Source organism: Aristolochia californica, unplaced genomic scaffold (genome assembly GCF_029961685.1).
Source record: "Aristolochia californica isolate CCGP_79_NKW_82.1479 unplaced genomic scaffold, dmAriCali1.0.hap1 SCAF_10, whole genome shotgun sequence".
Taxonomy (NCBI): Eukaryota; Viridiplantae; Streptophyta; class Magnoliopsida; order Piperales; family Aristolochiaceae; genus Aristolochia; species Aristolochia californica.
This window is the reverse complement of record NW_027181771.1, coordinates 21,015,125-21,029,818: the sequence shown is the minus strand read 5'-3', so window position 1 is coordinate 21,029,818 and position 14,694 is coordinate 21,015,125. Positions and strand designations below refer to the sequence as shown.

Genomic DNA, 14,694 nt, shown 5'->3' with positions numbered 1-14,694 from the left:
GGGCACTAAGGAGGCCATAGTAAATTTATGGCCAAATTCAAAAATTACAAAATAAGCTAGACAATATTTGGAGTAAAAAATATTAATATTGGTGCATTATAATCCATTATTGAAATTCAATCCTGAACCTCCCTTATCATTCTTTTTTTTAAATGTATGCATTATTCTATATATAATTTATTTGACATATATTTTATATAGAGTATTAAATGTAGGTTAAGCTTGAACTCAGCTACAGCTCGAACTCGATTAAAATTATTAGGCTCGAGTTCAATTACAATTTTAGGTTTGAGGCTAGGGTCGGTCGAGCTCAAATTTAAAATATTTAAATTAAGCTCGGCTTAATCAAGGTTTGGACTCAGCTGGATTCGATGCCACCCTTATGCCCAATTTTAAGTAGAGGCTATTCTCAATTTTATGTAAAATATATGTATAATTTTATATATAATTTATTTAACATGTATTTTTTGAAAAATTTTAAATGTATGTTGGAGCACGAACTCGAGACTTGTATTTTTTGAAAAAATTATAATAAATGTTAAAGCTCGAGCTCGACTCGAACTCGGTTAAAATTATTAGGTTAGAGCTCGATAACAATTTTAGGCTCGAGTTCGAGTTCGAAATATTTAAATCAAACTCGGCTCAAACATAAGCAGGTTCGAGCTCGGCTCGGCACGATGTAACCCCTAACTATTGGTGCGAGCGACTTTTTTCTAATATAAATATCTAAAAAATATATAATTAATAATAGTTTAGTAGTGATTCCCGGGCAACCTTTTTTAAAAGGCTTACTTGTCGTTGAAAATGACATTACTCTTGGTGCAGGCAACTTTTGTAGCTTCCTCGGCTTTCTCCTCGCACCAACGAATATCGAACATTTAGTTACTTCATTTGCCTCGATTCTGGTGTCCAATCTATTTTATTACACATATTTCTCAATTTTTTATTGTCAAATTTGAACCCACTAACACAATAAACTAGACCAGCCAACCATAAATTTCCCTCTTTTAATTAATTTGTCAAACCACTAATTTTTTTAACCATTTGTAACGCAATCAGCCAGCCTGGCCTCGAGCAATAAAGCATCATCAATAAGACAGGATCATGTATCCCACTATTAAATGTCTCCATTTCAGCAAATAAAACTATGCCTCCGGAGGTGCTTAAGGGTTGTAGAACCAGAAGACTTAGGAAAGTTAGTGGAGGCATGGGACTACAGCAACTGCTCACGGCTTTCAGCACTGTAGCATGTGCTGTTGCCTTCCTGATTGTACTGAGAAGGCTTCTGCGGAGAAGAAGTGCTTCTGCAACCGACTGGCCACCCGGACCCGGCAAGCTGCCCATCATTGGAAACTTACACCAACTCGCCCGAGGTGGAAACCTCATGCACCACACTCTGGCCGAACTTGCTCGCCTCCATGGCCCGGCCATGACCATCTGGATCGGAAGTAGACAACCCATGATTGTTGTCTCCAATGCCGAGCTTGCATGGGAGGTGCTCGTGTCCAAATCGTCCGATTACGCCTCCCGGATTATATTGCCGACGGTGAAGGCCATCTTCGGCGACTTTAGCACCATCACCACCTCCAATGCTGGCTCCTCCTGGAACGCCCTCAAGCGAGGTCTGCAGAACGGTCCTCTTGGTCCCTCAATTGTCTCCGCCCAGACGGAGCAACACGAGAAAGACTTGCTGACCATGATAGGAAGAATGAAACAGCAGGCTGCAGAGACGAAAGACCATGTGATCCAGCCGCTCAGCAACATTCGTCGAGCCACAATTCGTCTTCTTTCTCACGTCTGCTTCGGTGCCCGCGTAGAAAGTGAATTGTTTGTTGAATCCTTGGATGAAATACTGGAGGCGACCATAAAAATTACAAGTTATGGCAGTCTCGCCGAGGCCTTTCCCTTCGCTTCTTTCCTCCCTTCCGTCCATCGCCGGCGTCGAATGACACTGGACTTGAAAAGCCAGATTGCACAAGTTTTCCTCCCTTATCTTCAACAATCTCCGCCCACACATTCTTTCTTACATGTCTTACGCTCCCAGCACTTGCCAGAAGATGTGATCATCTCCAACATCTATGAGATGTTCTTACTAGGAGTCGACAGCACCGCATCTACCATTGTATGGGCCCTGGCTTTTTTGATTCACCATCAAAACGTACAAGAGAAGGTCTACAAAGAAATCGTTAACCAAAGCGGCGGCAGCCTGATGGTAAAAATGGAAGATGTGGGCAAACTACATTATTTGCAAGCTGTTGTGAAAGAGACGATGAGGATGAAGCCGATCGCACCCATGGCCGTCCCCCACAGTGCTGCTAAGGATACGAAGCTCAAAGGAAGACGAGTGGGGAAAGGAACTAGAGTGACGGTTAACATCCATGCGTTGCATTATGATCCAGAGGTTTGGGAGCATCCGGATAGTTTCAAGCCGGAGCGGTTTCTGACACGGAGCAACGACGGTGACGGAGGAAAGCAGCAGAGCGTGGAGCAGTGGTTCATTCCGTTCGGAGCAGGGCTGAGGACTTGCGCAGGGATGGAGCTAGGGAAGCTGCAGGTAGCTCTAGCACTTGGGAATCTGGTACGGGCGTTCAAGTGGTCGCCTGAAATCGATGGCGACCTCCCCGATCTGAGCGAGCAGATGCTTATCATCCTTACGATGAAAAATCCACTCAGGGCTAAGATTGAGCCTCGTGATTAGGGGTGGCATCTAGCTGAGCCAAACCCAAAACCTGCCTAAGTTCGAGCCAAGTTTGATTTAAATATTTTGAACTCGAGCTCGAGCCGAGTTCGAGTCGAGTTTGAGCTTCAACATTCATTTAAAACTTTTCAGAAAATCCAAGTCTCGAGTTCATGCTCCAACATACATTTAAAATTTTTAAAAAAATACATGTCAAATAAATTGTATATAAAATTATGCATACATTTTACATAAAATTGGGAATGACCTCTACTTAAAATTGGGCATAAGGGTGGCATAAAATCCAACTGAGTCCGAACCTTGTTCAAACCGAACTTGATTTAAATATTTTGAACTCGAGTTCGACTGACCCTAGCATCGAACCTAAAATTGTAATCGAACTCGAGTCTAATGATTTTAACCAAGTTCGAGCTCGAGCTCTAGCTGAGTTCGAGCTTAACCTGCATTTAATACTTTATATAAACTATATGTCAAATATATTATATATAAAATTATGCATACATTTAAAAAAAATAATGATAGGGGATGTTCAGGATTGAATTTCAATAATGTATTAGAACCCACCAATATTAATCTTTTTTACTCCAAATGTTGTCTAACTTATTTTGTAATTTTTGAATCTGGCAATAAATTTACTATGGCCTCCTTAGTGCCCCTAGTTGAAATTTTATATCCTAGGAAAAACTAGAAATGTTTTTCCTATGATACATATTTCCAAAAAAATATTTAAATAAAATCCTATAACTATTAGTAACTTATTAGAAAATGACTAGAAATATTTTAAATTTTTCTTAGGAAAGTTAAGACCTCTTATTGCCTCTTTTAGGAAAATAAATTAAAATTAAAATCAATCTAATATATTACTATACTTATCGATAAATTTTTAATCAAATAAAATCTCAAACAAAAAATTGCTACGAAAATTGATTCATGCTAAAAGTTTTACAGCATCAACTGTCAAATACTTATTCAAAAATTTTCTATACAGTTTTCTATCCCATCTTGGTACGGAAATCTTACTTAGAAAATTATATGATTTTTAATAAGAATTTTCAATTAGAAAAATGTTTACTAAAAACATGAGACACTAATAGTCCCTAGAAACTTATTTCTACTAAAATGTATTTTCAATTTCTTCAAGAGCCATGAGAAAGGAGAGTTTAAGAAAAAAAATATTTTCACTTTATGATCTCGCACGTGCGAAATCATCTTCGCGTGCGTGGGGGGGAATTATTTCTCCCCCTGCTCATTCTGGTTTTCCGCTGAGATGAGGAACGACACCGAGGGAAAAGCTTCCAGCACGCAGGCAATCATCGAGGATAAAGCCTGCGACCACAGAAGCGGCGGTGATGGAAACAAATGCAAAGGCAGACGAGGGGGAAGAAATCAAGCGGTGGCCATAGAATCAATGACTACGGAAAGGCAGAAGGCAACCTGCGACAGAGGCGGCCACAACAGCGAGCAGAGGGGCTCGGCGGTGACGAGGGGAGGAAGAATTCCCCCCCCCCTCCCCCCCCGCTCCTCTCGACACTTTGGTCACGAATCCCGCGCCACTCCTTAAATTAATGAGCCGGCTCACGAGCTTTCGAGTCTGACCTCGATTTGATCGAACTCGGCTCATTAAGTTACACAAGCCTATCTCGGATCTCGAACTTGGCTCGAGATTTGGGTATACCGAATCGAACCGAGCCGTAATCGAGTTGAGCTCGAGCTGGCTTGGTTTGAAGCCACCCCTACTCTTGATGTTGTATAGCAGAGAATACCAACTCCTACTTTATATTAGTATTACAGTCATGGTAAGTGGCATGAGTATTATTTTCTTTTTCTTTTTCAAAACTAGTGAATGAACTAGCTTAGCCCAAGCCTAAAATTGGTATCGAGTTCAAGCCAAAATATTTTAATTGATTTTGAGCTCGAGCTCGAGCTGGATTCGAGCTCCAACCTACATTTAAAACTCTAAAAATAAAAAAAATACAAAAATAAAAGAAGAGAATATTGTGATGAACATAGTATCATTGAACTACAAGCTATTACACTGGACTCCAGGACTTTGCAATGGAACATACTAATGTATAATAACCAGCTTAATAGACCTAAAAGAAAGAACAAATACCTCCATCAACAGTGTTTATTCCTTTGGCAAACAACCACATTAAATGTTGAGGGATCCAAAAGGGTTGAACTATTGATCGTCTTTGAGGTTTGAAGTAAATAAATCAACCAACTAAAGAGGGAATTGACGAGAGTCATTAGAGTCAAGGTATTTTCATAAAAAAAATCTATACTAAAGAATTGGCTCATGCGCTAACTAGCCGAGCTTGGCTTGTTATACTTAACGAGCCTTATTTCAAGTTCGAGTTCGAGTCGAGCTCAAGTAAAAATAGAACCGAGTAGAGCTCAAATGGTTTGCGAGCTGGTTTAGCTTGGTGCCACCCCTATACACGATGACTAGTGTTGCCCCGTTACTTTGAAAATCAAGATCAAACTTATCCAAAATCAAAAGAATAAAATAAAAAACATTTTATCAATACAGGCACGTTAAAAAATCTAATTGAGGAATTTGTAATATTACCTCGATATAAGGGCATATAGCCTATAACCGATCATCAATGTGGGCCTTGAACTTCTCTACCCTTTCATCCACATGGTTGCAAAGGACATGACTTACCCAATGAGTAAAGAGGGGACTATAAAACCCAAATGCTCTCTCATGGTGTCGTCCACTCTGGAACTCTTTGATGGGCCACATCCTCGCTTAAGCGAGGATGTGATAGAGACGTGGTTGGACCGAATGAGTAAATAGATCTATATGATGTGGATGCAAGTGTCATGGATGGAGAAGATATGGAGGCATCTATATTTTACAAAACATTATATGTAAAGTAAATAAATAAACTACAAACAATTTTTGATAAAAACCAGGAGGCTCTACAAAATCTAGGGTGGAAGGTAGCAATGGATGAAGAAATGAAGACACTTAATGACAAACAGACATGGTCACTGGTTCCTCTTCCAACAGATAAAAAACCCATTGGTTGTAGTGGGTTTATACTGTAAAACATAATCCGAATGGGTCAATTACACGACTGAAGGCTTGACTGGTTGCCAAAGGTTGTACTCAGTGTTATGGAATTGATTATGAAGAAACCTTCTCTCCAGTGGCAAAAATGAATTCGGTACGTATATTATTATCTCTGGTGGTCAATTCATCATGTCCGATATATCAACTTGATGTGAAAAATGCATTTCTGAATGGGAATATTAAAGAAGAAATTTATATGCCACAACCACCTGGGTATGTGATTGAGGGGGAGTCAGTATGCCACCTAAAAAAATCTTTGTATGGTCTAAAGCAGTCCCCTCGGGCATGGTTTGAGAAATTTAGTCAAACCCTCATACAGTTTGGCATTTACAGATGCTCTGGAGATCACTCAGTATTTATTAAAAACACACCGAGAGGTAAGGTAATTTTGGCTATATATGTTGATGATATCATTTTAAGTGGTAGTGATTCCAAGGGCATCCAGAAAACAAAGAAAAAAATATGTGCTGAATTCAAGACGAAGGATCTTGGACTACTCAAATATTTTTTGGGTATTGAAGTATTACAATCTAGACATGGGATTGTGCTATCCCAAAGGAAGTATGCCCTTGATCTACTAGAGGAGATAGAAATGATGGGATGCAAACCAGAAGACATTCCTATGGACTCAAATACAAAATTATGTGGAGGCACTGGAGAAGATGTTGATATTTGGAAATATCAAAGACTAGCGGGAAAACTTATTTACATGTGTGTAACAAGGCCGGATATATCATATGCAGTAAGTGTGGTAAGTCAGTACATACACAAGCCACAACTTAGTCATTGGAAAGCACTTGAAAGGATACTACGATATCTAAAAGGAGCTCCAAGAAGAGGGCTTCTCTATAAAAACCACGCTCACTTTAACATCGAAGGATTCTCAGATGTAGACTGGGCCGGATCCCCAGATGAATGAAAATCTACTTTGGGATTTTGTACGATGGTTGGAGGGAATTTGGTTACATGGAAAAACAAGAATAAAAATGTAGTAGCACGTTCTAGTGCAGAAGCATAACACAGAGCCATGGCACACACTATTAGTCAACTCCTATGGATAAGATCTCTTCTCACTGAATTGGGATTCTACAAAGAAGATAAGATAGATCTATATTGTGATAATCAAACAGCAATACACATTACACCAAATCCAGTCTTCCATGAAAGAACAAAGCATATTGAAGTGGACTGCTATTTTATACGAGAAAATTTCCAAGCAGGTTTTTTTTATCTCTAAGCCATCTATCATCACAAAGTCAAGTTGTAGATATTCTCACCAAGCTGGTCACTCACAATATTATGTCTAGCATATGCTACAAGTTGGGCATTTATGATGTTTTCTCACCCCCAGCTTGAGGGGGAGTGTTACAATGTGAGACCCACCACGGTGCACAAGCTGGTGGGACCCACCATGAGGATGTGGGACACCAAGAAGAGTCCTCACCCAAGCTAGCACGAGTTAAGAAGTTAATAAGCACAATCTGAAATGAGTTAGAAGACTTGAAGATCAAGTGGGATCCACAAAGATACCACGAGCTAACAACCTTAACAATATGAGCTGGAAGATCATGTGGGACCCACAAGGATAAGGCCACGAGCTGGCCTCCTCCCTTATATTCACGTGATTGAAGAAAGAGTTCTAGTTTAACTCATATTAGACTTGTAGTAGATTGTGTTGATAGACTTATTTTAGAGAGCTAGAGTTGGAATGTAATTAGGAGATTGGAAGGCTAATTGTATGAGGACTCTATCTCTTCCTCTACTATAAATAGAGGTGTTGTAATTCGGAATTAATGAAGTTATACATCTCCTTCTTGAGTTAATCTCTCTCTCTCTCTTTGCTTGGCGCATACCTCTCTTTTCTCTTTTCTTTTTTCTTCTCTCTATCTGAGAGCTCTTCTTCCCTTTTCTTCTTTTTCTTTCTTCTTTCTCTTGCTCGGAATATTGGAAAAGGGAACATAAATTCAACATTTATTTCATATTATGCTTCATGTTAGTTTCATATTGCAAAAATATTAAATTTGTATTATGTACTCTTGTTTTTTTTTGAATTATGTTCCTTTTTTCTACATTTTTTGCTCATCTAATGTTTTGTATTATTTTTAAAATTTAACTCGATCAAACTTAAGGTTCTATGACTTTTCGCTCAACTACCCAACCTTGTAACAAAGACAATAAAAGAAAATTTGACAATATATTAATTCATCTTACAACACAAACATAAAATAATAATAATAATAATAATAATAATAATATGACGGTCCCATCGTATTCCCCCTCCATGATGGAAAATTAAGTACCCAAAGAAAAATTGAGGCGATGTTGATTTTCAATTTCAAAAGCAACTTTGTAACTACCCAAAGCTATTAAAAGTGGTCCACACCTTGAGTGTTCAACACTGCATAAATAATATATCCAATACAATTAGTTGACATACATGCACCACACTCTGTCACCAAAACACATCACATACTAGTCAACAAAGTATGCAATATAAAACTCAATGAAATCAAGGAAATGCAATCCAAAATGCACCGACGACAATCTCAAACTATAACACTAACAATAACAAATAATCTTATGAGTCTCAAACTGTCCTACAGAACAATTCAATACATATATATTTAGTTCTTGTGTAGATTGTTAACCAGATGTCCTAACCCTTCCCCTGAAGCTCAATTTATAGATTAATCAAACTACAATATTACAATTATAACCTTAGAACTTTAACCTAATTACATCAATGCCACCTCTATGAGATGACTCTTTATTTACCATCCTACCATCATTGTATGGGCCTTTGGGCCTTCTCCTTGATCTATGGGCCTTGAGCCCATCTTCCACATCTCTTGAATGAGTGGGTCTTCCTTGGTCTTATGGGCTTGAGCCCATCTTCCAACACACTTAGTTATGTGGGCTTTCCTTGGTCATGTGGGCTTGGGCCTATCTTCCAACACTCTCCCTCAAGCTGGGGGTGAGAGAACATTGGGGGGGTTAGTCCCTCAAATGGATACATGAAGATCAAGTTCATGTCCAACATGAAGATCATGTCAGTCATGTACATGAAGATCATCTTCGCACTTGGTGTTAGTGTTGACGACTTCATGTGCACTGGAAAATAGTTTCCAGTGTTAGTGCCCTAACATGAGAAAAACATAAAAAACAAGAGAATCTCTAAACCTTTACAGTATACTTAATTACAACATAATCTTTAAACTCCAAATTAAGTAAAATAACCATTATTACTACACGAATAAATTATTTAATGTATAATTAAATATATTAATATATTTATTAATTGAATTAGATATTTTATTATGCATTAATATGGTAATTACATGAGCCATTGAAATACGCACATGAATAATTACAAATAATAAATAAATAACGTTATAAATAAAAAAATGAAAGTAATACGTTGAGTTATTAATTTATTAATAATATATGATATACTTTAACCTAAAAATGAATAATTTAAGAGAAAAAATTGATCTAATCATAAATTTAACATATTATATTTTATATATTATTAATTAATAATATATTATCACAAAATTTAAAACCATTGGTTTAATTAACTATAGCAATCGAATAATTATGCCAAAATAATTTATCAAATATTTATTTTAAAAATACTTTAATTATGACTATTAAATCACTATTTTAAAATAGTAATTATAAAATAAATGTATTAAATAAATAAAATAATTATTTTATAAATTAATGATTTTGATGACGATAGTTTTAAACTATCGTCGTCTTCCTCAGGGGTGAAAAACTATCATCGTCTTCCTCAGGGGCGAGCCAGTGGGCAACGGCGACGGCGATGAGCCAGTGGGCAACGGCGACGGCGGCGAGCAACGCTGATAGAGGCGGCGCTTCAACGGTACGCAGAGAGGGAGAAGAGAGGGAGGCCGAGAAGCTCTGCAACAGAGGTTGAGAGGGAGAGGAGAGGGAGGCCGAGAAGCTCTGCAACAGAGGTTGAGAGGGAGAGGAGAGGGAGGAGGGCTGTTAAACCGAAGTTGACGGCTGAAATCAAAGCTGAAATGGGGAAATCGATGCTGAATCGAAGTGGAAATTAAGAAATCGAAGCCCAATGTCAAAATCGAAGAAAACCAAAACTGAAATAGGGGAAATCAGAGGGAATTTTTGGGGAAAACATAAGAGCGATAGGGAGAAGGGAGTGAGATGCCGTAAGGGAGAAAAGAGTGAGAAGAGACAGAGAGAAGAGAGGGAGGCCGAGAGGGATAAGAGAGAGGGAGAAGCGAGTGGGAGGTTCAGAGGGAGAACGAGTTCGAGATGGAGAAGGACGTCGGAAGGACGTTCGCAGCGAGAGATGGAGGCAGTAGAGAGGGAGACCAGAGAGGGACGGCGGAGACGAGAGAGGAAGCAGAGAGCTCGAGCTTCAGGGAGACGACAGAGGGGCTGCTGGAACGAAATGAGGAGAAACGAGCGAGACGGTCTGAGCCAAAGAGAGCCTGCACGAGAGTCATGTAGATGATTCTCAAAATCGGGCGGAAACGGGCGAAAAGCACTTTTCGCCCTTTACTCTTGAGACACGAACTCTTGAGTCATGTATGTTCATGTACATGACATGAATTTCGGCGCTCCCTAATGACATCAGGACATGAACTGCATAATGCGCATGAAGATCATGTCTTGAGTCATGTGCACTAACCCCCCCATAATGAATTCCCAGTTTGCTGCAAATGATGTATAAAATCTTTTTGTATAAAATGGCAGTCCTCTTAGTTATGTGGGTTTTTCCAACACTCCATCTCACTTTGGTGGCTCTTCTATGTGGCCCAATTGGCATAAGAAAAGTGAGAATAAAATCACTCTAAGCCGTATGACATTGCTCCATACTCTAGTAGGGCACACTCCTATCTTCTGTAGGTAGTGGGTCTATACACAATGCTTAGAAGTGTAATAAAACTCCTCCATCGCTGTGTCCTTCCACAGGACAACAACTCTCAAGTGGTAGGAGTAATAAATGCCAATTCAGGGGGACTATATGATATTAGTAATAAACTCATCCATCATGGTGTCCCAATCTGGGCACCGACTCTCATGGTGTCCCAACCATTGTAACACTCATAAGTTACAAAAAGGGTTTTTCCCAAAAATATTTTTGAGAGTGAAATAAATGATGGTATGAGAAAAGATACTAAGGCCACCTCTTCTTTAATAATAATGTCTCATTCAAAGAGACAAAATAGTAGCAATTGAAATGGGTTTGGGCCCATATTACACAAACCAAAACAATCCTTGTAAAATGACCCATGAAATAATCTAATGCAAGTATCTGTACCAAATAAATATGTTGGCCAAGGAATAAGTTGTCAATACTTTAAAATAATAATCCAGCTAGAGAAAAAGTGATGAGTTGCACCGAGTCGAATAACAGATCAATATAGCAGAGTCACAGAAGAATAGATATAAAATTTGTGATCTAGACCCATATAACTGACTCATGAAATAAGTAGGCCATGTCTATGTTAATTCATTGAGTTGAATTGGAGCGGGTTGGCCCGAGTTAGCTCAGTAGGTTGGTTCGACAACAACTAGATGGGTAGCCTAGTTCACGGGGTTGACTCAGCAAGGATAATATATTCACCATGGTAATGTGCTGGATTCAATTTGGTTTAGGAAACAATTTAAATCAGCAATAGTGGGTTGTCTTCCCTACAGCCGAACAGAGCGGAATAACATCGCAGTCGAGAAATCAACAACTTTTGAAACAAATCACCGGTAAATCAAACGAGATAAATCGAGTAATTTCCAAAACCAACTACGGGTTGTGATCAATAACTTTCGGAAATAGAAGATCCAACAGATTAACTTGACGGAACCAGCAGAGAGACAATGATTGAACCAGAGATTCTCGGAGAAGCAACAACGAAGAAACAACAAAGGAAACTTTCTGAAATAAATCAATCTTGTAGAGAGAGGATTAAATAGCAACTTAACTCGGAAATTTCGTCTAGATTAATCTGCATAAATAGACTGGATGATGGCCTTCCAGAACTAAACCTTCCGCAATAAGAATACGAGAGCAGATCCTCTGAGACGTTCAAACGACAATCTTCATCTCCACCAGAACCAGAGTCGTCTTCTCCGAAAAAAACAACGTGAATTAGAATGGACTATTGATCAAGCGGCGTAAATAAACTTTGGAAGATATGCTGGGTGCTGGCTGTTGATTCCTGGAAATCAGATTGTCGTTGATCGAACATGAACCAAGAGATAAAAAAGAAACAGAGGATGATGACATCACAAGAATAGACTCGGCATCACAAGTACCACCAATATCAGAGAACGTAATTCAAATATCTATTGCTACTCATCGATAGCTGCAACTACTCAAATCAGAGAAGAAATTCTGAAGAATATCATCATAACTTGCTTTTCTGAATAACAACAACATGTTGGATAATAAACTTTGTCTATTGTTTGGATTGATATTGGATGCAAGAACAAGAAGTTGACCAGCAAAATCAGAAAATGAATTCTAGCAACTATAAAGAAACGAAAGAAGTATCAATACGAGAAAAGAAAAATAATGGGTATCTAGAATCCAAAGACCATACTCCAAGTCCTAAAAACCAATGCTCTGATACCAGGACTTCATGGATTTAGTTCATGAAGAAAAAGAGAAAGAAAATAGAAGGAAGAAGAGGTTATGGACTCAATGTCTTAACCCTTACCCTAAAGCTCAATTTATAGATTACTCAAACTACAATATTACAATTATAACCCTGGAACTTTAACCTAATTACATCAATGCCATCTCTATAAGATGACTCTATTTACCATATTACCATCGTTGTATGGGCCTGTGGCCTTCTCCTTGATCTATGGGCCTTGAGCCCATCTACCACATCTCTTGGATATATGGGTCTTCTTTGTTCTTATGGGTTCAGGCCCATCTTCCAACACACTTGGATATGTGGCCCTTCCTTGGTCATGTGGACTTGGGTCTATCTTCCCACAAGGATGAATATCACAAAATTTATATGAAACTAACATATAGGTTACGATCTCTTGAGTGGGTAGTCACATTTCATTCAAACAATTAAACACCTTAACATTTGAGATACAAGCGAGAAATTGTAAGAACATATTATCGAATGTCAAGATGATGAGATCTAGGGCGTTTTTAATGAACCATATCTTCTTACACCAACATGACTTTTTATCGTAACTCCCCAACTATCTAAGCTAAAGTTTGACCAAGCATTTCAGATGATATATATAATTTGATGAATTATCAGTTATTTGGTAGGTAGGCTTTCGTTGAATTATATGTTGTATATTATACTTGGAGTTGTTACATGTTATTACTCCTATAATTTATTTCATATTACGCTTCATATCAGTTTCATATTACAAAAAAAATTAAATTCGTATTATGAACTCTTTTTTTGTATTATGTTCCTTTTTTTCTACATTTTATGCTCATCTTATTTTTTGTGTTAGTTTTAAAATTAAACTGTATCAAACTTAAGGTTCTAAGACTTTTCACTCAACTACCCAACCTAGTAACAAAGATAATAAAAGAAAATTTGATGGTCCCATCGTATTCCCCCTCCATGATGGAAAATTAAATACCCAGAGAAAAATTGAGGCCATGTTGATTTTCAATTTCAAAAGCGACTTCTTAACCACCCAAAGATATCAAAAGTGGTCCACACTTTGAGTGTTCAACATTGCATACATAATATATTGAGGTCCTAACCCCTTATCATTTTTCTCTTGTCACAAAACCTCCAAAATGACTTGACCTTGAGATACATCCAGGTGCGTATGAATTATGATGGCTAGCGCCACTTTTAGATCACGTGGCTCATCTTTCTTGCTTTCTTCAGTCAGTTATCAGTTTTTCACTCCATTATTGAAAGATTTGGACCAAACTGACTGGTTTCAACTAGGGTGATTGTGAATTACTCACTAAAACCAATCAGGGCCCTAGATAGAATTAATATTAGAGGCCAAGTCTAACATTTTTTTTTTTAACCCCAGAAAATGGTAAGAGACGTAATGGCAAGTCAACTCATGATTCGATTCGGTGAATTTCGATCAATGGGTTAGAATCTCCTCATCTATCATAGGGAATCCCCCAACTTCGCTCAAGTTTGACTGATTTTCAATCTCACCTCGGTTTTGTGCCTGTGTCAATTCTCAAGTAGGGGTCAAAACACCATGGTTTTCACATTAATATAACAAAATAAATTGATCTGCCATTAACTAAACAAAATTGTAGATAGTAGACATAAAAATTTAATCATTAAAATTAAGACCTCAATCAATGGTCTAGATCATCGATTAACGTTTCAAATAATTGATATCGATAAAAAATCAAGATTAAAGGGGCCTGATTACTAGATTATCAAAGGTCAAAGCAAAGTTGTTTAGTCAAACAATTGATCAATGGTCAATATCAGATTTAAGTCAAAATCAGGGTTGATTACTGAGATCATGATTGATATTCACGATAAAACCGATTACGAAAAAAAGAGTGTTTTTCCTCTTGAATGTGTACTTAGTCAGTAGGGGTTGGAGGAAAAAAAAAAAGGTAGAGGTATCCCTTGAGTTTAAGGGTGAGAACTAGTGAACTTTTGGAAGAACTTTAGATAGAAAATTGTTAAGACCTTTTCGTAAGTTTCTAGTACTTCAAAACTCCGTTAGTGATAAAATAAAAAGCTCATATTATGCTCCCAACACCACAACTATCAAATTAGCTAGAAGAAAAAAAATTTATTTATTGCTACTTTGTTACCATCCTAAAGCTGTTACACGTAATATGAGATTAAAACTTCTCGTCAAACATGGAGTGGAAGCCAGGTATAAGTTGAGGCTAGTCAACCAAGGAAATTTCAGCGATCGGAATAATCAAAATTCAAATCAAGTTCGT

The 14,694-nt window shown here is 37.9% G+C and overlaps 1 protein-coding gene across 1 annotated transcript; it reads left to right on the top strand.

Annotated features, from left to right (window-relative positions):
• Positions 1-1,147: 1,147 nt before the first annotated feature.
• LOC137942892 (piperic acid synthase CYP719A37-like) lies at positions 1,148-2,698 on the top strand. The gene has a single exon (XM_068788615.1). It carries the CDS (start codon positions 1,148-1,150, stop codon positions 2,696-2,698), a length of 1,551 nt encoding a protein of 516 aa, XP_068644716.1.
• The last annotated feature ends 11,996 nt before the right edge of the window (positions 2,699-14,694 follow it).